At 40.0% G+C, this 25035-nt stretch overlaps 1 protein-coding gene across 1 annotated transcript in view; it reads right to left on the bottom strand.

The window, feature by feature from the left end:
• The window catches only part of lmbr1 (limb development membrane protein 1), a 41816-nt gene that overhangs the window by 13310 nt on the left and 3471 nt on the right, over nt 1–25035 (bottom strand). The window contains exons 2-10 of the mRNA XM_085287005.1: nt 22346–22418; nt 18844–18883; nt 17900–18039; nt 14175–14278; nt 6520–6646; nt 6199–6267; nt 5483–5547; nt 5123–5195; nt 912–1001 (exon numbers count right to left, since the gene is read on the bottom strand). Coding sequence (XP_085143131.1) covers nt 912–1001; nt 5123–5195; nt 5483–5547; nt 6199–6267; nt 6520–6646; nt 14175–14278; nt 17900–18039; nt 18844–18883; nt 22346–22418 — 781 coding nt within the window. The remainder of the gene's footprint in view (nt 1–911; nt 1002–5122; nt 5196–5482; nt 5548–6198; nt 6268–6519; nt 6647–14174; nt 14279–17899; nt 18040–18843; nt 18884–22345; nt 22419–25035) is intronic.

The following is a 25035-nucleotide window of genomic DNA, read 5'->3' as shown; positions in this document are numbered from 1 at the left end:
CATCGCAACCGCCCCACCTGCAGGTAATATACATTTCATAACCTTCAAAAATTACACTCTTCCTCTGTAATTAGCCACACTCATCATTGCCTTAATTAATGGAAAAAAATAATAACTCCTGGATGAAAAGAAATGCTACAAAATTAATTTTATGATTTATATTTAGGAGAAAATACGTATGCATGTGCTGGGCGACTTATGCCTCTCATTCTTCTAAGCCAGATGAAACATTTCAGCTTTATATGTACCTCGTATTTCAACGCCTCATTCATCATGTTTATAGACTTTGCTGACAGCCCATGGACCACAGGCACTATGTCTTACAGACATCAACTGTCCTCTTACAATGTGTATTTGACTGCCCTTTAGTATTTGCTATTTTGACTTCTTTCTCCATTTCCAACCTTGTTACTCCTCCTTATTCTCAAAGTGCATCCACCCAGCCTGCCCAAGAAGTTTGCCAAGTGCACTTTATATGCACCATCCTTCTAAATTAATGACATCACTAAAAGGCTTGGTACAATATAAAGTTTGCATCTTGTCCAATATCCTAAGTGCCTTTGTGCTCTCCTACCCCTCCTACCCTGCTCCCCAAAAGGCTCAGGCTTCATTTATAATATCCTAAAATGGATGGGAAATTATCAGGCAGTTCTGGTCCAAGTCTAAATTAAGAAATTAAGGCAGATGAAGGGAAAGCGGCTGCCTGTCAGCAATATGCAAAAAGCTAAGCTAACGTCTGTGGCATATATCTCCGAGATGCAAAACAGAAAATGAAGAGAAATGATGCATATCATTTAAGGAATAAAACCAAGGGAACAGAAATAATAATAATTTAAAAAAAAAAACAACTCAAATGAAAGGCAGCGAGAGAGACAGCGAGAGAGTATAAAAACTACCACACACATACTTACCCAATTTATTCCTCTGATTTCTAATATTGTCCAGTTCTTTGTTGAGCTGGTGAGCAAAGCTCCCTCTGGTATAAGCGTGTGTGGAAGACCCTGTGAAAATAAAAATATTCAAAATGTCTGAAACGTGCTGTATGAGCACATGTTGTGTAGGGATAATATAGAGCTATGTTTCTTCTCTTAAAATTTTTTATTTCACAGAAGACAAAGAAAAAAAACGATGCCCCTTTTGAAAGGTTTGGCTTTTTTGCTTTGTTAAAACAACCTAAATGACTATCAACAGCAAAAATAACTCACTGTTTTTGTTGCAGCTATAATGTTGTTTAAACAGAAACAAAGCTCCTCTTTTGGACACCATAACTTGGAAAAAAAAAAACTTCTCTTTTTTTTTTAAACTTCCCTTAAATACTTAAATAGACGGAGAGGATGTTAACCTCTCCCTGTATTCATCCTACCTCAGCATATGGTATTTGACTTGTCTTTATTAAGCAATCCCATCAAAACAAGTAATCCTGCACAGAAAATAACAACGTGATCTCAAACAAGTAAAAATAATCTCTTGTGTCAGGAGCTGTCTAGCACATGCCACAACTGGTTGAGTGGGCTGGATAAGACAGCAAGGGATTCTCCAGGAAAACCACAAGGCCAGCTCATTTAAGTCTAATTTATCTATTTTACTCTGTTTTCCTTCCAGCTTGACGCACTATCACAGAGGCCCCTCGAAGCCAAAGTGGAAGAGTATCCATTTGCATCCCTCGGGTGATTGGCAGATCAAGACCAATTAGTTCAGTGTTACACCGTTACTAACGTGCAATAAAAATACCATCTTTCATCTTTGTTACAGGAGTGAAGGACCAATCACTTTGATCAGACCTTCTTCTTCCCTCTGTTATTATGTCACGCCCTGTCTGGATGGGTTTAAGTAGGTAAAAGAGGGTGAGATAGACGCAGAGGTGGAGAGTTAGCAGTCTATGCCCGTCTAAGGATCTGAGCAAGGGAAAGTTTGAACCCTCCAAGCAAATACGCTCAGAACACAACAGGAAATGTCATAGATAGTTCATAAATAGTTTTCTTTTTTCCAGAGACAAACTGAACACTTTGCCTCGGGGGAGCCAAATCTGTTCAGCTGCAAGTGAACTTATCCTTTACCTACGTGCACTGCGTATTTGAACAAGGCCTGACGCATCACTGGCACATATAAATCCTTGCTGAAATTAAAAAAAAAAAAAAAAAAAAAAAAAGAAGTTTGTGTGGGTTTTTTTTTTCTTTTTTAAAACCATCCATCCAAAACAATACTTTACACTGAAAACAAAGGACAATAAAATCGATTGTTCAAAGCAGAGAAAGGGAAATGCTTAGATTTTCAACTGCAGTATCTTCAATGACATCACAGCAAACCGAAGTTAAATATATCCTTCTACTCCTTCTGCTGGCAGCGTCAAGTATAAGACTGAGTTACAGCAAGGCAGAGATGCTGAGTGGGGCTTCTGGCAGTCAGGAAGGCCTGGAGTAATTCAACATATCCTCTCCAACCTTCTCCACAGTCAAAAAATTACGTCATTCACAAATATGCTAAACACCATGCTGAGACAACAGAGGCACTGGCAAGGTCATTGTGCCGCATAGCATCTGGACGAGTGCTCTGTTTTCAGCACATCAGGGTGGTGAGAGGGCAGTCTGTACAAGTGTGTGCATCGCTTTGCCTGTATTGCAGTATATTTATGTGTGCCTGGTGCTGTTTTAATATATTCTGTTCTTCACTATGAAACTACTGAAACAGTATATAAACTGGTCCTTGTAAACTTTGACAAGCACAAATACAAGTTTTTTTAGCCTCTCACACATCTACCATGTGTATGGAGACCTGCAACATCTGGCAGTACAAAGGACAGTTTAGGATTATGAAGCAACAGAAGTGAAAGGCTTGTTATGGAACTAAAAACTGAATCAAGTTACTTTCTGTAACTGAGGCAATGCAATCAATAGTGTCAACAGGACGTTTTATATTTGCTGTGTCTCTCTGACATCATAAAAAACCCCAAACATTTATTTCTGATACAATGCACCATTATTCTTGAACCTTAGTTCACATTGGCTGCACATAGCAGCCATCACTAGGTGCTCCTTTTGAAGCAATGTTGATGGATCTACAGCTTTGACTTCTATATCTGGAATCTGAGAAAACTATTGTGAAAACACAGTGTACAGGAATTAAGATATAAAGACCACTGTAATTTCTGCTTTAGCACAACAGTAGCAACAGTGATGATAGAGACGAACAAGGACTTTGTTAGGAATTCAACTTTTTGAATGTCAACTTCTTGAAACCCATCTATTAGTTTTTGGGGCTTTTTTTTTTTTTGGTTATAAATGGAATAGTTAAAAAGCCCATCAAAGAAAACACAGATTACTGGTAATCAGACTTTATCATTGGGGTTTGCATACAGAGATAAACGAGTGGAGTATTAAAGTCAGTATCTCTATCTTTGCTCTGACCTTTTTTTCTTTAAAGTTTGAACATAGAGAAAGTTGAAGAGCAGCGAGAGGAATCGCAGGCTGACTCCATCCTGACTTCTGTGTCACCAGACTACTTGTGCAGTTGGGATAAATTCATCACCCTGTATATACATTTAAAAGCAAAATAGTAGGGGTGCCACAATGCGTTATTACTTGTAACGATTGCCAAGCACCATCCATCTTTTATCTGGACATTCTCCTTTTAGGTTCATTACGCTTGTTACAAGAAAAGCAGACACACATTGCTAATGAGCCGGTTTAAACCACAATGTCGTGATCAGCAACACATAAACTACCAACATGTCATTACAAATGGGCAATTTCATGCCACAGGAGGACAACAAAGGACCAGACATGTAAATAAACATGAATGCATCAACTGATTAGGCTCAACAGTCCACATCTACAAACACAAACTTTCTAAGATGATAATTTATTAGAGAGGCCTGATGCAAAGCGGACACCGGTGAAGCAAGAAGACAACATTGCTCGTCTTTGGAGTGTGTCCCGTGAACTGTTCCTGACCTGCTCTCTACTTAATGCCCTGAGCAGATCAAAGGAACCACGCTTAGACGTTCAGTTGCACCTAACTATGACCATGAACAATGAGTATTTGCATGTGCACATACTTGCATGCATATTGTATCTGCATAAAAACATTATGTCTGATAAGCAACGCTTTAAGCTTCACTGAACATTCCCCCTTGCTTCTCTCTCCAATTCCCACCTCTCTAACAGACAAAAATGAACTTCAGCTTGTCCTTAGTACACATACTGGGATGTTGACCACTGTTGTTTGGTTGTTTTTTTTTGCCCCACCGTGACGTGTAAAGATCAAACAGTCCTGGAGATGATAAGGAACAGATTACAATTATTCTATCAGGTAGTTCAAAGCAGGGCACTGAGGAATGAGCCCTAAGAAACTGTACGCATTGGTGGCACTCTATGGAGGTGGCCGGCAAAGCGTTCAAAAACATGTGTTATCTAGGAGTGATCTCGCTTACCTCCCGGGTTTAAAAGGACACTCCTTTCTGTTCATTTACTCACATCTGTACACTTGGTTGCGTGCTTGAGTTAATATTAAAGTAGGTTTTGGAAACTGGCCGAAATACTTCCTGCTTTTTTTAAGATTATTTAACGTCAAACAAGGAATTTGGGAACACAGAGAACTGGACGTGAAAAGGAAATGCAGGCTAAAAAAATATAACATCTTCAACATTCTTCAACACTTCAAACTTTCCCTAAAAAAGCAGCACAAGGCTCCCGGTGTCCTCTCAGAAGAGTTATGGCTCTTTAATGTCTACAGCACCAAACCCTTTCGTGAAAAATTTCATTTCCATCCTATTAAACAGGCTGCCATTCGAGGCCTGACATTAAATGTGGCAATCATTTCACCAATAATGGCAGCGGCAGTGGATTTTCTTAAGTGGATTCTTAAGAAAAACTTCCTAAACAAAATATGGTCCTTGCCATAGTGGCTGCTTTGACCTTAAGCAGAAAGTTATGAGAGTGTGACGGTGTCAGGGAAAAGCCAGTGACAAGTGTGTGTGAATTTTGTGAATGTCTGTGTGTGTCTGTGTGCCTAGCTGAATTTTCAATGCTAATTGATTCCAGCGTGGCCTACTCCATCACACCCAATAGGGCAGTCAACCCCTCCCCTCCCCTATAATGTGCCAACACGTCTCCCACAGACATACCGTTTAATCTCCTCTGAAGGGTTTCCTCCTGCAAATGGATGCAGTAAATCTGCTCATCCAGGTCCTCAAGGATCTAAAGGGGAGAGAGCAGAGTAGGAAGAGATGAAATGGGTTATAATTAGGCCCGAAGTGGGACTGGAGCAGTGGCAGATGGGAAGATGAGTTGGTGATGTATTTGTAGTCCTCTGTTGTGATTTTAAATGGCTAAATGAGACATCTTTCAGACAAGAAGAGCAGACTCAAGTCTGTCTGTAGAGACATTTTTTTAAAGAAATCTGAACAACAACTGTTTAATAAACTCTTTTCCATCGACTCAACTTTTAGAAATGCAGTAAATACTTCATCCAAGTGATTACTTACTGTCGGCTTCACTAGCAACTGGCCCATGACGGTAAACATCCTGGACAACCCCACAGGAGTGCACACTACACAGGAGACAGGACAATACGGTCAATTTGTTTAAATATAATAAAGGCATGTTTCCACATATAGGGTCTGGAACTTTTAGTTCAAACTTTTCAGAGGAAGTATAAGAAGTATCCTTTAGACAGTTGATTGTCCACAGTGGACACCAGGCGGCGACTCCTATGGTTACAAAAACACTTTCAGTTGTGCACAAGTGTAAAAGAACAAAGCCCTCAGCTTTCCCTTCAGTAACACTTCACTAATGCTCCTCTCTGAGGAGTTCATGTCAATAGATTTGGTTCATACTGAGTGAAGCACATTCTAAGTTCTAAATTATCCAGGGTATGCTCAACTTGGCCATCAGAAGAGGGCCACCCCCATGCCTATCACATTCAAAACACCAAGCGGGCGATAGTGAAAATCCTCAACTCGAGGCTTTGAGTTATAAACCTGTGAACCAAGTTAACAGGAGTTTATACCCAAAAATAACATAAAACCTGCCTAGCCTATAAGGGTGCTGAAACCATGGTGGAAAGACAGAGCTTTGAGGTTTTCTTGTTTGTTCAGAAAGGTTTCTCGGACTCAAAGTTTTAGGTACTTTGAGGGAAAACACTGCTCATAGAGATACATTTTCTATTTGCATCATTTTGTAAAATTATAAACACACTTACTTAGTAAAAGGAGTCCTCCCATCAGAGAAATACAGGAATAGAGGTATGGCAGGTAGAACTCCCAAAGATCTACAAAATATGTAGACTTTTAGTAAAAATGAAACTTAGGAACAGCTCAACACTTTGGAACAAGCCAAGATGTGTGTTCATTGGAGTTTTAGAGCTGCTAGAAATCTGATTTCCTTCCTAAACAAACTCTCAGCCTAGATTCATAGTTAATGCACAGTCAGATTGTTAAATCCTAAAACTATTCCTTTATTTAAAAAACAAAAACAATGGGTTTAAAATGACCAATCATGTAGAATATTACAAAAATCATACCATAGAGTGACTCCATACTGGCTGCATCATTATCAATGAGGGCTGATGCCACCCACACAATTCCAAGAATGAGCAATGCCAGGAGAAAGAGCATCACAAAGGTCTCCAAAATGCGTGCTTTAATGCCCTGACAGGAAAAAAAGCAGGAATAAGAGAGAAAATTATTTCAATTAAAATAATGCATATAAAATCATAATGATGATACACAAAAGTTATATTATCAACCATGTCAAATTTTTACGTTTACATATACTGGCCATTACAAAACAACAAAATTCACACAGGACCCAAATTCCCAGAGTTTTAGAAATATTAAATTTAGATTTAGTCAGTCTTTTAACTAAAACATTATTTAGTTTTAGTCATGGTTTAGGCCTCAAAATTCTTATATTTTAGTGAACTAAATATCTTAAGATTATTTTAGACTAAATCTAAACTATAAAGTGCAAAAGTTTGTTTTATTTTTATTGGTGAGAGTTGCTCTATGTGGTTTACAAAGTGTCTTATTTTCCTCAACATCAAATGTGAAATGTGTCCATATGTCTACTATTCTCTTCCTCCCATGCACGGGACCATGCATGTTGGCGACTGATCAAATTGTGCACATTTAACCTGACTGCACGATTACTTCTGATTACTTCCAAACTCGTCCCGCCTTTCTACACACATTGATTAAATCTGATTGGACCTTGTCTCTCCATTTTCATCTCGTTTTCAATTCGTCAACTTAAGTGTGAATACATTTCATCATAGTTTGTCCTAGAGCATTACTTTTTTTATGTAGTTGTTTTCGTTAAAAGAAAAAAAAAAGTTGTTGACAGAAACTATACAAAAATTTATAAGTCAACAAAACAAACACTGGTGCTTACAAAATATTTTCGTGGGATGTGCGTTTTTGAGCACACAAAAGGGCACAAACATGTCTCAAAGCTGACAGAGTGCTTCCACTTAGTGAAAAGGTGAAAGACAGAAGATGTGTCAGAAAAACATCAGAAGGTAATTTGCCAGAACGAGTTGGTAAAAAAAAAATGTTGGAGAGAGATGACAAATCTGTCAAATATGGTCTTGGTTCCGTTATGGCTATGACTGCTAACTGAACTGGCACGTTGGCATTTGATGACTTTATTCTTCTCTGGAGAAACAGGATTGATGCAGGGGTATGAAGAAACCTTCTGTGTGCTCTGATTCAGCCAAAAGCACCAATCAATCAATGGACAACATTTCAATATCAGCAGCATAACACAGCTAAACATGCAACCAAAACATCAGCATGAGCTACACCTGCTGAGGACCACACTAAAACCGGGGAGCTCAGAAAACTACAAGATAATATTCAACATGATGCTTTGTTTGACCTTATATGTACCATGTAGTACTGTCTCCCACATATTTCTATTTTGCTATAACCCACCTCTAAATGAAGCACTAATATGGTTCTCGTTAATTCAAGCAGAACATCTGTAAAACAAATCTGTATAAGTGTTCAAATACTTTGTATAGTCAGGAATGAACTTTAAAGGAGCTAGAAGTGCTGTTTCCTACATTTCATATTGAACTGAACATGATTACTTTTACAGGAAACCTCACTTCCACCCCTTCTCCTTCACTTAAACTAAACAGCATCATTTCCATTCACTCCACACAAACATAACATAAACGCTCTCATCCACTCCTCTGTAAAACAGCTCGTTTATATACACATATTGTGGTCTATAAAAATGGATCCAACCAGGGATGGTGGTAGTAGAGGTAAAATTAAAAAGAGGAGGGAGGAGGGGAGGGGTTCCTGGGGTGTTGCAAGGAGCATGAAGCCTGGCTGGGTCAGCTACTGTCTGCGATCAAGAGCAGACCTCCCATCTGGAGCCGATTAGGAGCTCCCTTAGCACCACAGTCATGTCTCAGGCCGTGCAGAAGAGAGGGTTTGGGGTAATTTGGGTTTTCCGGGTCACAAACTGCTGAGTGGTTAATAAAGTCCTCCTGTACCTGTTCACACACAGTTTCCATAACCTCCCACCCCCGAGAGCTGAACTGTCTAGCACTGTAAGACAGATTGGTACTCTCAAACGTCAGCTTAGGCTACCGTGCATGGGATAACAAGGGCTCTCTGCTTTTGAGCATTGTTTAAATTAGGTACATACGAGTAATTTGTTACCAGCTAACATAATGGCTGTGTGGGTGCTGTTCAGTATTTGCCAACAGGTACACTCGCTGTGTGGCTGCTGTTCAGTATTTGTCAACAGCTACATGGAAGTCCATGAATAATAACAAAGCCTATTTAAAGAGTGGAAATGGCTTTAATTCTTGAGATTAATTTTGGTTTTTTTTAAAATGGGGGGCAGTTATTAGTTCCTCACAGTTCCACACACCTGACCTTCAGCATCTGCATTTTAAAGTGGAAACACTTTAACATTCCCTTACTACCCACTCTACAGCTCAATGTGCAAATATGCATTAGTCAGATAGTCAATATTTGTATTTAATATTTAATAAATGTGATCCCTACACTTTGCTACCAACCTACTCAGTATATATTTACTATAGTAATGTAAGTAAGGAAGTTTCTTTCTAAGATTTCATTAATTTTCTGTAGTAAAAATCCCCTGTAGCATCCCTTTGCAATTACTGAGAAATGACTCCCGCTTCTCGCCTTCTCTTGCGGTGTTATTCTGGAAAAGCCTCTGGGGTCAGTGTAGAATTTTCTAGCATGGCAGAGAGTGAAATGGGCAGGGTCTGGAGTGCCTCAGTGTGGCCGAAGTGGACACTGCAGCCACAGGTAACGTTAGAGGGGGTGGGACCTTTAGTCAGCACGAAATAAGTGCTATGGAAAAATACAGAGCCTTAATAGAGACATCATGGTGGTGACATATAAGTGAACTACGCATGCCTTTCTGTTGTGATATTTAGCAATGAATTTATCAGTCAATTGAAATTAATAGGCTACAATTACAGTAACAAGCTGACATAAGCACACATTTTGCTGACCTTCTAATGCTCAGTGTCTGCACGTTATATCGATGTTGCAATCAAGCACATCACAGATCAGCTCAACTGTGCAGTCGGGAGCACGCTAAACACAGCTGAATAGAAAAGATGGAGGAGATGGAAGAGAGAGAGAGACTGGTGGAGGAGAGGAGTCAACGTCTGAGCATATCGCATTCCCTAGAGGTAAGAGAGGTGAGAGAGGAATGCTTTCAGGGACTTCAGCCACGTCCCTCACGTGGTCTCTTAAGGATGCATAAGAACAAGCAGAAACCACAGGCAGGACGTGTGTCCGCTCAAGCGCACCAGTCCACCTTAACAAGATGTCCAGGCCATGCTGAAGGTGTATTCCCTTTAGATATGTCTCTCAATCATTTATAAGACTCAAATCATTACCCATTCAGATCATTTAGGGCAAAGGCAATGCTTGTCACCTCGCTTACTATCACCCCTGGTTCTTGCTTCGCAGGAAGAACGATCCACTGTGTCAAAACCGATTTGGGGGGTCAAGAGAACGGGGGACACTGAAAGTGACTGATTTGAATGGTTTTATTGATCCATTTACATGCATGATATAGCACAGTGAAAGTTCTGCTTATGATCACACATTCTTGCAAGGAAAAATGTAGCCCTTTGCACCTCATCGCAAAAATATGTGGTTTAAAAATAGGAAAATCCAAGTCAGTCATCATCAGTGATCAAAGAAAACTGTCAACTGGTGAAGGAAGGGTGGAAAAAAAAGAAAAAGACTGCGCCTTGGCATCTAGAGTGCCCGTTGAAAGTTTTTATTCTTGCCTTTCTAAATGTGTAACTACCTCTAAATATAGCAGCTCTGAAATATTCAGCATCCCCCGATCCTCACACTGACATCGAGTGAGGGGCTGCAACTTTGCTTGTACAAGACAAGGGAGATTTTCTAAGAAATGTGCGTAGTGGCCAGAGAGGAAAGTAATCACTTCATATGCGGCAGCAAACAAACATGCATGGATTGATCTACCCACACACACAGAAACACACAGTCAGACAAGTTCATCTTTCTCCCAATCCACCCAGTCACACAAAGCTACAGAGGGCTTTGGAAATAGTTCACAAGCTTGTTGCCTGGTGTATTCTGCAGACAAACTAAAGCCAATCTTTCATGACCCGTTTCCACTTCCAAGTAAAATCAAGTTGCAATCAAACACAGGACGAAACTAAGTTGGCACAGGCGTTTCCTAGTCGCTGTGATCATTCCATAACAGGTCAGCAGGTGATGGCAGAGATCATCCAACGGACCATCCTTCTGCTCACTGTCAGGGACGTGTGCAACAAGGGCCAAGAGTGTAATAAGTGAGGAAGGGGGCAGGGTCCTTTTCACTTCCAAGCAAAAAGACCTGCCCTCTTTGCTAAAGACATGCCAGATGCTCAGGGACCTTATTAGCGTATCCTTCAACCAGTCGGTAGCAGCGCAATGACCGTGTCAAAGACAGAAAGCAGAGGAGAGGGACACTGCCCTGTAAAGCTGCGCAATCAACTTCTAAGGACTCCTAAGACTTCTTAATAAACAGGGCAGAAGGGAAATGGCTGGTGTCAAGTCATATCATTCAAACCACAGTGAAGCAGCTTATCTGTTTGAGTACAGATGCTTAAGAAAACAGAATCATTTTAATGAATAACATAGCTTTCAGTTGTTTGTCAAGTCTCCCTCTCCCTTTTGTTTTTTTGGGTTTTTTTTGTTTTTTTTTTAAATCATCCTATTGTGGCAGCACCTTGTGATTATATAAAATCCTTATATTAATAAGAATTCAAATAGATGGCTGCTTCCTGGGTTTTGTTAAGCGGAAAGTAGGGACCAAGCACACCTAATAACACATAATACTCTACCTAACTTAACCCACAGTGCAAATAAAGCTGTGTAACCAAGTCAACGTGAGTTACAGATTACTTTAAAATCTTCAAAAACAGCTACAAAATCAGCAGAGACTCAGTTTTGTTTCAGAACTTTGCATTTAGATTTGAAAAACTGAGTCACGAGAGGAGGGGAAAATCTCGCTTGCTCGTTTTTACAATTCCTAGCTCAAGCTAATATGTCGCCATGGTAACGAACATTGTAACAGGCAGCTTTCGGGAGACATTGTGACCTTAAAGGAAGGTATGTAAACACCACTTTATATTCCCCGGCTGGCCCTACCCAAAAGAAGGCCTGGGAAAAATGTCTGCATGTGCAGGAGATTTGAAATAAATATCCAGGCCCCTATTGTGGAGCTCCAACAAAGACGAGTATCTTAGTAACACCACACGGGTTTACTCGGCGAGACGTTTTCTCTTTCCCCCCCTCCTCCTCCTCCTCCACAATAAACACACTTCTCATCATCGGCGGGTTAGGGCTTAGGATGAGATTGATGAGGAGTTTCTTTAACTACCAGATGAAACCTGTTGGCCCTTTGCTGGGTCAGTCAGGGGGTCAGACTCGTTCCAACTCGTTTGAGGATCAAACACATTTCAATACTGTGGGGAAGACCAAAAGACTATTCTCTGCAAAGCACGAGTTCCTGTACAAATCCTGTTTCACAGACTTTATGCATGCTTTAATAATTGTCACTTATTTTGGTTGAAATAGAACAGGAAGTTGTCACCATCAAAACCCTTACCCTTGATTTCACTGTTTTTGAGTAAATATAGCGCTGAGATATCACACTCATCAATTCTATCTATTAATGTGATTACATTTCCTTGATATAAATAGAAGACTGACTAAAGGTTTATGTTGATGTCTTCAGTCTTTGTTACAGCATACTGATCATCTCAATAAGGATGACATGTATGGTTCTCATCATTACAATGCCACCTATTGGTGGTGTGGAGACAAGTAACAGAGAGACAATAATGGCAATTTTCTTTTTTTATTTATCTAAATTCCTTTGCTAATGCTGCAAAAAAGAAAAAGTGGACAATATTTGATAAGTACATCACCAACAATGTAGTATCTCAATTTCTAAATATGATCAGAACCTAAAAACAAACTAAACAACAACCTTTACTTGCCTCAGTGATGCAGCTCTTCTGCAAAGATTTGAGAACACAGCAGTAAAGCGGTAGACATTTTACAGCAGCAAATAAAGCTAAATCATAACATCTGACATCAAAACCTTAAGTCGCTCTTGATTCATCCACAATTTGGACAATTTGTTAAACTATCAATCATTCAGGTGACAGAGCCTCTAAAGAGTTGAACATTAAAAAACAACAACATTAAAAAAAAAAAAAAAAAAAAAACATCTTTAATCTGTTGGCGTCTTTTAGTACATCGTCAAAAGTAAACACAGCCACATGAAAAGGCTGACTTACGACGTTAGAAGTGAAATTCATCATTCACTTCATTTCCGCACTCAAAGGGAACTCGCAGTGCTATAACATTAGCCCAGTGGGTTAAAATGCCACATAAAACCTTATGGCATAGCAGTCTAATGCTGTTATTGGATAAAGGGATAATATCACATTATAAAAACACAGATCTGCTTTTACATTTATCTTGCCGTCGGCTGTATAATTCACTCTGCAGGCAGCTCGGGCTTTTTGTTTTGTTTTTTTGGAGGGCGATTAAATGGAGGAGTGGGTATATCATTTCCACCCTTGCCTTAGCACAGAACCAACAAAATATATACCTGGAAGTGCAGCTCAACACTGAACAGTACTTCCTCTAGGCACATTTATGGAAGCTGTATTGCAAGAAACAGTCTTGCTGAAATGAAAAAGAACAAAAGGGAGAAATGTGAAAGAGGCCCTCATCCTGCTTCCTACACATCAGGGCTTGCCCTCTACTGAAGAAATCCAACCGAAACAAATTAGTGGGCTGAGGAAGAAAAGAACTCGCTATACACTACAGTACAAACTAATTTTTATGTGCTTTTGCCAGGAGGGACATAAACCAGAGAGGTTTCAAACTGTGACACAGGATAGAGGCGTATTAAAAGTAAATCTTTGGCCCTCCATTTTGCAAGGCTCTATTGTGCTGTCATGTTGCTGCGACTTTATGGACGTTTGGAACACGAGCCCCCAGCCCATTTTTTTGGGGGGGTAATCAATTAAACAAGGAAGTTCGCTGAGCCTTACAACTCGATTATTAGCTTGTCCTTTTGAAGTTTTATTTTAGGGGGCTGGGGAGGAGGTGACAAGGAATCAGGCTTTAAATCAGTGGGGCCGATGCAGCAGTGTTGAAGCGTTTGCAGCCTATGGCCATATTGAAAGGGTTTGTCAGGATGTGGCACTGGGTGAAGACCAGATTCAGACTTTCATGGTTAATGAGCTTTTTGCGGTGGCAGTTACGGTCAGTGGCATGAGTCAGGGAGAGGGCAAGCACTAAGCACCTGCTGCTGCTCTGGTTGCTAAGAGAAAACCTCTTGCATAGGTATTAGAGCATTCAAATACATAACAGCCTAGAGTACAGTACCACACAAAATTTTACTATGAACTGTTTTTAATGATTTCCAAGTTTGTTTGTTTTTTTTAAACCAAAAAAAATTGTCCAAATAATTTTTTGTAATGAAATTCTACCTTGTCCATAATTTTTTAAAGGCATCAATAAACATGTATTACAAAAAAAAAAAAAAATTGATATGCTGCTAACAGAGATTTAGAACAGTTGGATAGGTTGGCAACTTTTTTCTCATTTTTAGATAAAGACCCATAGTTTGTACCTTTTTCGATCCTGCAAATCCCTCAGACTCCAAAAAGAAATAGGCAAATGGCATCAGGACGAAGAGGCAAAGATTGGAGAACAGTGACACCAGGTTCCACAGACCTGCAGTAACCAAACAGACATATACAGAGACAATATATTATTAAAAAAATGTTTCATTATGAAGGGGACATGTGCCAAAGATTCATTCACAGAGTTTCCTAAATTGCAATTTAAGTTAAGACAGTTTTGTCTGTTGAGTGCCCTTTTGGCAGTTTCTAAGTCATGGACTCTACTGCCACCTGGTGGATACTTGAACATCAAACAGCCTTAACAGAAGCAGGTAATTAGCACTGGCAGTGCAAATAAATAATTCTCAATCTCAAATGGTTTAAGGGGAAAAACAAACTGGCTTCTTTCATTTGTTAGCACCCCATCTGGTGACACATCTATTCTTTTTTTTTTGTATAGCAAAGTCATGTTTCAACAAATACAAAGTTTCTCAACAGTCATAGGAAGCAAACTGTGTCAGTGTTTGTACAAAGAGACCACATTTCTTATTATCTAATGCATTATTTGGCTTAATCAAAGCTTTAACTTACTCTAGAAAATTCTAGCACATAAGATATTTTTAATAGGTTTCACCTTTTTTCTCCCTTTATAAACATCTAAAAATTCTCAAAGTCAGCATGTTTTCTTTTAGTTTTAGTGCAAACACAATGGAACTGATTCATGTTTAGACTTTGTGCACCAAAGGACACTTAATGTTATCTTTTCTACACAAACATAACCCAGATAATTAACATCATTGGTGTTTAAATCTTCATAATAAGATGTGTAAGGTGAGTGAATAACATACACTGTCACGTAGTTACTCTGAGATAAATGAATGTGTCACCATAAACGCGCATTAATGTGTCCACAAATTGAAACTAGATACACTGTATGATAGAGGACTTTATAGACTACAGGTGTCAAAACTTACAGCTGTGGATCTTCATACTACACCAAAGTAATTTATCTACTATAGAAAACATTTTATGTGCATTAACAAAAACTTTGTTTATTAATTACCGTATTTTCACGACCATAAGGCGCACTTAAAAGTCTTAGATTTTCTTCAAAAAGTGCGGCGCGCCCTATGTGTTGTAAGGAGGACGTAGTAGAGAACACCATGAGAACGTTAAAGGGTGAAGTGTGGGCGTTGATCGTATATACCGGGACAATCGCACATACCTGTATAAAAGAACAGGTATGTGCATTATGCAGGACATCGTTGTTTTAACAACCCTGAAAATGGCAAAGAGACACGCTTACGAAGCACAGTTTAAACTGAAGGCCATCAGCTACGCGGAGGAACATGGAAATCGAGCAGCGGCGAGAGAATTTAAGATTAACGAATCGATGGTTCGCAAACGGAGGAAGCTGGAAAACAAGCTCCGGCAGGTCAAGAAAACGCAGCTGAGTTTCCGCGGACATAAGGCGAGGTGGCTCGAGTTGGAGGAAAGACTCGAGCGGTGGATCATCGAGCAAAGAGCGAGCGGGAGAAGCGTTTCGACGGTCACCATTCGGCTAAAAGCAGTTTCACTAGCTGAAGAGATGAACATTGAACATTTCCAAGGAGGTCCGTCTTGGTGCTTTCGTTTTATGAAACGGTGCCATTTTTCCATCCGGACCAGGACTACGGTAGCGCAGCAACTTCCAGCGGATTATAAGGAAAAGCTGGCCATCTTCCGCTCCTACTGCAGCAAACACATCGGCGACAAAAACATCCAGCCCAGCCACATCACAAACATGGACGAGGTCCCGCTCACTTTTGACATCCCGGTGAGTCACACTGTGGAGAAGCAGGGGACCAGCACGGTAGCGATACGCACAACGGGGTATGAAAAGTCTTCTTTTACTGTTGTGCTTGGCTGCCATGCTAATGGACAGAAACTGCCGCCTATGGTGATTTTTAAGCGAAAGACTTTGCCTAAAGAGAAGTTTCCAGCAGAAATCATCATTAAGGCAAATGAAAAGGGCTGGATGGATGAGGAAATGATGAAAGACTGGCTGAGGGAGGTGTATGTAAGGAGACCAGGTGGTTTTTTCCACGCATCACCATCGCTGTTGATCTGTGACTCTATGCGTGCCCATCTCACAGCCGATGTGAAAAAACTTGTGAAGCAAATGAACTGTGAGCTTGCTGTCATTCCAGGAGGCCTGACAAAGGAACTCCAACCGCTGGACATCGATGTGAACCGCCCGTTCAAAGTAAGGCTGCGAGCGGCCTGGGAGCGATGGATGACCGGTGGAGACCACAGTTTCACTAAGAGTGGAAGGCAGCGCCGGGCGAGTTATGCCACAATTTGCCAATGGATTGTAGATGCTTGGGCTAACATGTCTGCTGGCACTGTTGTTCGAGCTTTCGCAAAAGCCGGCATCGTTTCCGAGGAGCCGCACGGCACGGAAAGTGACTCTGACAGTGAAGACAGTGAACCTGGCATGTTTGATGGAGATTTAGCGCAGCTGTTCAATTCAGACACAGAGGATGAGGACTTCGATGGGTTTGATTGATGATAAAAATGTGAGTACCAAACTTTGTTTTGCTCCTGCTTTATTTTTAAATACGCACACTTGTATGCTTGTGTGTTGTTGATGATGACGATTACCGGCAATAGAAATGTGAGTAAGGTACCGAATTCAGGTTTGCTCCCGCTTTATTTTTAAATACGCATACGGTACTTGTATGCGCCCTATGGTCCAGTGCGCCTTATGTGTGTGTTAAATACAGTAAGGGCACACATAACTGAGACTGCGCCTTTTAGCACAGTGCGCCTTATGGTCGTGAAAATACGGTACTGGGCATTCTTGGCATTCTTTTTTGTGGTATTACACATTTAATCCTACAATTTAAACCCCCAAAGTTGTGCTGACAACTTTGTGATACTGTTTGAACTGCATATTTGTCTCTTATATTAAGATATCTCGGAGTATAACTTTAACACTGACAGAAAGGCAAGTTTCACTGATCCAGGTTGACATTCCTTCTATAGACAGATCCCGTTCGGATGCTATTAATGTTGATGAGTCACCAAATAATTACTTAGTGAGAATTACTATAATTAGTTTTAGAAAACTCTATTGTCTGGATTTATATTAATCTCTACTAGGAACTCCACAAAAACACAATAAGTACACTCTTAGGGTATTTTCACACCTACAGTTCATTTATGTTGGTCCGAATTAGTTGGCGATTCGTAATTTGTTTTTTTTTTTTCCAAAAAGAAGAATCCAAGCAAACCAAATTTCATCACTACAAACCATGTGAAAATGTTCAGTCTACTTAATGGCCAGATGTGTGTGGAGTGGGAGCAACAAAGACAAATGGAAGATAGAAGATGCTGTGTTCTGGATGACTGGTGAACACAGAGAAATGCTAGCCTGTACAGACCACATCTATAGTACATTGCTGCATCACAGAATTTTTTTTTTTTTAAACCTCAGACTTGCAATGTACAACTAGTAGCTGATCCAGACTGAGGTTGGATCACATTCACACCACATCTGTGGTTAGTAGTCCAATGTAATGTACACAGAATGTTAATGAGCACAACTTTTTTTATCCTGACATTAATGTGAAAAGCTGAACTGACTGTTATTATGATCAAATACGCTGGAAGACAAATTTTCTTTACAGTGAAGTATTTCATAAACAAAAAGAGAAAATGAAAACTGGGATAAACTGTGTGAACTACTGACCGTGAATGAGGGAGCCATTGAGCCACTGAATGTAGTAGTTTTGGGGGAAGGAGAGCAGGATCTCATTACTAATGATTGAGAAAGGCAATAAGGAGACGGCACCACCCGACACTGCCAGAGTGAAGGTGCACAAGTACAATCTGTAAATGTAATCAACACACAGACATAGACACACGTACAGACTCATGTTAGGGCAATTCCACATAACAACACCAAAAGGAAAAATCGTTTACTTACTGAAAGATTAGATTAGTTTAGATTATTGTATATTCTAAAAAAATAAAAATAAAAAAAGGCCACTTGCATCAAGTGGGAGTGTGTCACACGGATAAACATTTCCAGCAAGCAACATATTAGCTTATTTAGAATCAGTAGCCACTTAAATAAAACTAAACCTTCACCACCTTTGCCTTAGTCCACGAACAACAAAAGGCTGTGTATTTTTTCACAATATAGTGTCCAGACTCTGCCCAAGGCAGTGACCAGCTGCTCAGTGGGCCCGACACCCGTTTGCTAAAAAAGCATGTTAATCAGGCATGCTATCTATTGTGTGCGCAGGACCCTAAGGTACCATGTCCTCCAGCTGGAAATAAGCAGGCAGGACGAATGCGATGACAGCAGTCATACAATGAAGGGTGGATGTAAGATCCTAGCTGGAGTGATGTGATACCTTCATCACTGGTCTAGAAAATGAAACCATTTTTGAAACATACAGATTGTTGGGGAGCAAATTTATGAAAACATTTTTCTGGTTATTAGTAATTAATGATTATTTTGCTTAAGCTCGTCTTCTTCTTACTTTCTACATTAAATGAATTAACTGATTTGGACGCAGTAAATTCTGAATTGCAGAAAATTCATTTAATTTAATTAATAAAATGGTTAGCATCTACAAATAAAGAATTTTTTTTTTATTTTTGTACGGAACAAAATCCCACACTCACGATATTCTGTTGACAACAGCATCTTCATCCTCGTGGTCATCTAAAGAGGGAAACAAAAGTCCTTCAGTTTCAAGGAGAAATCCTGAGTCAGACTATAGACTCTGCAAAGACTACACTGTATATGTAAGTACAGCAGAACATAATCTAACACAGGTCATTTCAGCTTTGTAATACAACAGTTTCCTCAAAGCACTTTATGGTACATTATGATGTAAAGACCCCACAATGTCAGGAAATCCCAGCAACCATATAATTCCCTTACAAGAGAGCAATTGGTGATGGTGAGAAAAAAGAACTTAATTTTAATTTAGATTCAGAGAGGCAGCTACAGTGGGGCAAAAAAGTATTTAGTCAGCCACCGATTGTGCAAGTTCCCCCACCTAAAATGATGACAGAGGTCAGTAATTTGCACCAGAGGTACACTTCAACTGTGAGAGACAGAATGTGGAAAAAAAAAAAAAAAAATCCATGAATCCACATGGTAGGATTTGTAAAGAATTTATTCGTAAATCAGGGTGGAAAATAAGTATTTGGTCAATAACAAAAATACAACTCAATACTTTGTAACATAACCTTTGTTGGCAATAACAGAGGTCAAACGTTTACTATAGGTCTTTACCAGGTTTGCACACACAGTAGCTGGTATTTTGGCCCATTCCTCCATGCAGATCTTCTCGAGAGCAGTGATGTTTTGGGGCTGTCGCCGAGCAACACGGACTTTCAACTCCCGCCACAGATTTTCTATGGGGTTGAGGTCTGGAGACTGGCTAGGCCACTCCAGGACTTTCAAATGCTTCTTACGGAGCCACTCCTTTGTTGCCCGGGCGGTGTGTCTTGGATCATTGTCATGTTGGAAGACCCAGCCTCATTTCATCTTCAAAGTTCTCACTGATGGAAGGAGGTTTTGGCTCAAAATCTCACGATACATGGCCCCATTCATTCTGTCCTTAACACGGATCAGTCGTCCTGTCCCCTTGGCAGAAAAACAGCCCCATAGCATGATGTTTCCACCCCCATGCTTCACAGTAGGTATGGTGTTCTTGGGATGCCACTCAGTATTCTTCTTCCTCCAAACATGACGAGTTGAGTTTATACCAAAAAGTTCTACTTTGGTTTCATCTGACCACATGACATTCTCCCAATCCTCTGCTGTATCATCCATGTGCTCTCTGGCAAACTTCAGACGGGCCTGGACATGCACTGGCTTCAGCAGCGGAACACGTCTGGCACTGCGGGATTTGATTCCCTGCCGTTGTAGTGTGTTACTGATGGTGACCTTTGTTACTTTGGTCCCAGCTCTCTGCAGGTCATTCACCAGGTCCCCCCGTGTGGTTCTGGGATCTTTGCTCACCGTTCTCATGATCATTTTGACCCCACGGGATGAGATCTTGCGTGGAGCCCCAGATCGAGGGAGATTATCAGTGGTCTTGTATGTCTTCCATTTTCTGATGATTGCTCCCACAGTTGATTTTTTCACACCAAGCTGCTTGCCTATTGTAGATTCACTCTTCCCAGTCTGGTGCAGGTCTACAATACTTTTCCTGGTGTCCTTCGAAAGCTCTTTGGTCTTGGCCATGGCGGCGTTTGGAGTCTGACTGTTTGAGGCTGTGGACAGGTGTCTTTTATACAGATGATGAGTTCAAACAGGTGCCATTCATACAGGTAACGAGTGGGGGACAGAAAAGCTTCTTACAGGAGACGTTACAGGTCTGTGAGAGCCAGAGATTTTCCTTGTTTGAGGTGACCAAATACTTATTTTCCACCCTGATTTACGAATAAATTCTTTACAAATCCTACCATGTGAATTCATGGATTTTTTTTTCCACATTCTGTCTCTCACAGTTGAAGTGTACCTCTGGTGCAAATTACTGACCTCTGTCATCATTTTAAGTGGGGGAACTTGCACAATCGGTGGCTGACTAAATACTTTTTTGCCCCACTGTATCTGCCACCCCTGGTTGGGGAGTGTGGGGGAAAAGAGAAGAGACAGGAGAGCACAGGAAGACTACGAAAAACAAACAAGACAAAAAACAAACTCTGGGCAAACATAGAAGAGAAAAAAAAAAAAAACAGCAACATGGATATAATAACATAATGAACGCTTTCATACAGATAGCTCAAAGTATCTGATATTCTCTACTCACCATACAAAACCAAAATGTATGATTAACTATCAGTACAAATACAGAACAAATTTCAGACAGCTGAAAAAAAAATGGATGCGTCCAGGTCTGAAAACTAAAGCCAACAGCCTTCACTTTTTGCAAAAAACCAAACGTCGGCCAATGAGCTTCCACCTTCAGTCAGACCCATACCTCACTTGGCACATTGAGTGTCAAAACACTAAGAGTCAGCGAAAACATTTCACAAACCAACAAGTAAACAAGAGGCTGCATCGATTTTATATACGTCATCAGGGGAAAAACGTCAAACAGCAGGCTAAGAATGTTGTACCCTTAAATATTATGTACCAGTTTTGTTACCTTGGGATTCAGTTAATTGTGGATAGTGGAAATTTCTATGTCACAAATGGTTAAGCGTAACAAGGCAATCCAAAGAAGTCCCACCCAGAACCAGAATAACCCTTGGACCTGTACCGTACTAATAATGCTTTTTACAACCATACAAGTGTTGATATTCTCCACTGACAGTAAACAGCTGGATGCACATGGTCACACATCCTATCTGAGCCTTCTTCCTGTTTTAAAAGAGCTTTTCCTCTACACTGTTGCAAGTGCTTACCTTATCATGTTAAGTACCTTGAGAAGACTTGTGCTAATGCTTTGGCACTATATAAAGAAAATTCAATTGAATCAAATCTCTGATTCTATTATCTAAAGCAAAAAAATAAAAAATAAAAAAAAATTTGATGATGGAAGCTAAAATACTCACACATTATTTGCTCTATAACCCAAAACCCAAACCACTGGGTGCAGCCTAGTTTTCTACAGTTTAAATCTCCAGAAGGGATTTCTGATGTGAAGTGGTCTACTTTTAAAATAAGACAAGGTAAGGCTGGGTGACCTGGACAAACTATATTAGCCTTGGGAAAATGGGAAAGAGTTCACATTATCTACATGACTATTTTTGTGCTACATGTTTGTATTTTTCTTTTCTTCTTGTTCTTATCTCCTTGTTTGTCACACAGGTTACAATCAATGTTTTAGGTGACGTAGCTGAAGTTATCAACCTCACAGGACAAGTTATGTCAGCATTAACCTAACAGCTTTTGTGACCAAGTGGATTAATGTGGCCACAGCCCTTCCAACACAAAGCAGGCTGTGTTCAGGCGTGGGTGTGACCCAAAGCAAACAACTATAGTATCCTTGGCTGTAAAAATCATGGGTTCTGAGTGTGAGCAAACACAGCATAAATGACAAAATAAGCAAACCTCTGTTATGCTTGGTGTGAGAATCGTTTCACCGCAGACACAGCGCTGCTTTTTACGTGTTACAGACAGGCGAGAATTTTAGTCTGAACTCACATTTTGCACAGCACTTACCACTCTTCCTCTTGTATCTGGTTATGATGAAGTAGGACACGATGTAGAGGACGGCAAACAGGAGGAAGCAAATCTGAAACAACATCACAAGAATTTTAATGCAGGATTTATTATGACAAGGGATGAATCAGCACATTGGAGACACCATATGCACCATCCACCCAGCAGATTTTAAACCCCAAAATATCCCACATTAAGACTATGACACACTTAGGTATTAAAAGGATTGTCAAAGTATTTCTTACACCATATGCTGTATATACAATGCTAATACCATTGTGTGCAGCTCAAAATCAGTAATACGTGGTCTTAGGTACAGAGTAGTTATTGTGTTTTTATATGATGAAGTTGAAAGATCAAAACCTTCTTCTCAGAGCTTTACTGCGATACCACTGTTAAATGTACAAGCTGTGCTCCCCCACTCTGAGGAACACACTGGGAATTCATTTATATCCAAGGCATTATCAGGCTTGACCATCTCTCCCAATACTGTAAAATAATAGGATCAACAGAAGTAAATACAGGAAGAAATTGATGTGTTCTGAACTAGTAGATAACAAAGGAGACTTCAATCCCAACATTTGTATTTATCTGAATAATATTTTAGGCAAAACTCGACTGTCTATGGTGTCGGTCGCAAAGAATAGCTGGCTATAAGAAGGCATTTAGCTCAAACTTGTAGCCTACACGTCACTCTGGAGTTTCTTTGGAACTGAGACTGAGACCACCTCGGGAGACCAGTTGTTTTGGTCCACACCCAAAAGCGATTACCGTGTTCACAAATGAACTGCACCAAAAGGAAAAACAAACCAGAGTCTGATATGAATGGACTAAACGGTGTGGATGTTAAAAGATCAAGACTGCCGTTTAACAGCAATGGCAGATTTCTTACAATGACCAACATATTCTGAGCTCACACAAGGTAACTTTTAGTTGTAATGGTGTAACCTCTAATTATTTGCATAAAAGCAATTTTGCATTTTGCATTAAAGCAAGTCAATAACTTCTCATGCTCTAATATTGAGCAATTTACTTTTTTTGTGTACCAGTAAATGATTACTGCAACTCAATTGTGCATGTCCCTTATGTCAGTTGCAAAGTTTATGCAGAAACCTTAATTGCAACCACATGATAGCACATTAACAGTGGCAACTAAGATGTTTAATATGACCCATTTATTCGATTAAAGTAGGAAAGTGAGAATTGCATTGTTGCTCTTATTTGTCTGATGACACTAATTAGGTCGAAGCTACATGCAAAGTGGTCCACAAATTAGATAACCACAGCCTCAAAACAAGCCACAGAAAGATCACTTTCCACATTCCCTTCTTCTCCTGTGACAGTGACCAGGACGCAACTAATCTTAGAAGCTCCCACTTCAGCACTTTGCACCTTGTCAACACCACATAGCTCACTGCGGCCGAGCTGGGGTTATGAGAGGATTCAACCAGATGCCAGGCGGACATACACAACACAGACAGGCAAACTGGCATAATAAGAAATGCCAAATGTCATAATGTGACAGCAGCAACAAAAACATTTTTCCTATCATATGCAGTCCCCTATCAAATGAAAGACTGCTCATATGTTTCTAGCTATAAATTCTGTAGTGATGCTGGTGCAAGCCGAATGATGTCCACAAAGTGGCAAACCCTGAACAAGACATCATCAGGTGCACAGAGCTGATAAAGCAGCACAGACACAAAGACACAGCAGTCTCTGAGGAGATAACAGCAACTTTCAGGCACAGCAGTGAACGCCAGTGCTACTACCCTTCTTATCAATCCATTTTCCCTCAAAAAATTTTTTTAAATTTGCATTCTATGTAAAGGAAAAATCAGCGAGTGTTGACAAGGGGACGTCATTTAACCAGGTTGCAAACCATTTCCAAAAACTTATTTTATACATTCACTCACTGGGGCAAAATCCATAACGTCAATTATTTTTGGCCAATTCAACAGAATTTAGGGGCCATAAAACAAGGGAAAATGCCTTTTCATGTGAGGTGAAAGAAACCTCCCACAGGCTTGCCGGAAGTGAATTTTGACCTTTAAGGAGGGCAAAAGTAAAGGAAAAAGATGTGCTGAGAGGGAAAAATAAGCTTTTTTGAAAAACAGAATTTGGCACAACAATCGTTTCAGCATTACAATCCTATGTTACCAAATTGGTGGAAATTGGCTTGAACGGAAGAACAGCAATACCTTTTTCCCCGCTAAAAGGGGCTTAACAGATAAATAATCAACTTGTTTTCATGTAGTGTGGCAATAAAACTCATTCAGGAGTAGTTTGATTTCAGAGACAAAAACCTGAAATATCCATCTATTTTGCAGATTAAGTTATTAAAAACAATATTATTAACAGAGGTACATTCTGGGCAGTACTGTATACCATTAGCTTGAGTGTGTTTTTGATGTGTGCATTACCTTAAATAGCGTTATCTTCAGACTTCTCTAACACATTTCCAAACTTTAATTATTGCCAGATTATCAGAAAGATGCTTATTAGACAAGGGAAGGATCTTTCCTAATGCTGTGATGACCACCACAAGGCAAAAACATTAGCAATAAACCAGAATAAACTGGTGAAATTAATAATTTGTCCCTCCTTTTGGTTAAAGTGTCACTAGTCTGGGTATTTAATAATGGAAGAATATGATTTTGGTTTAGCATCACAGATGAATATACTGAAAA

Source organism: Mchenga conophoros, linkage group LG9, assembly GCF_057382185.1.
Source record: "Mchenga conophoros isolate Kocher_MC1m ecotype Shallow Benthic linkage group LG9, M_conophoros_male_GT1.1, whole genome shotgun sequence".
In the NCBI taxonomy this organism is placed as follows: Eukaryota; Metazoa; Chordata; class Actinopteri; order Cichliformes; family Cichlidae; genus Mchenga; species Mchenga conophoros.
This window is presented reverse-complemented; position numbering and strand designations above follow the sequence as displayed.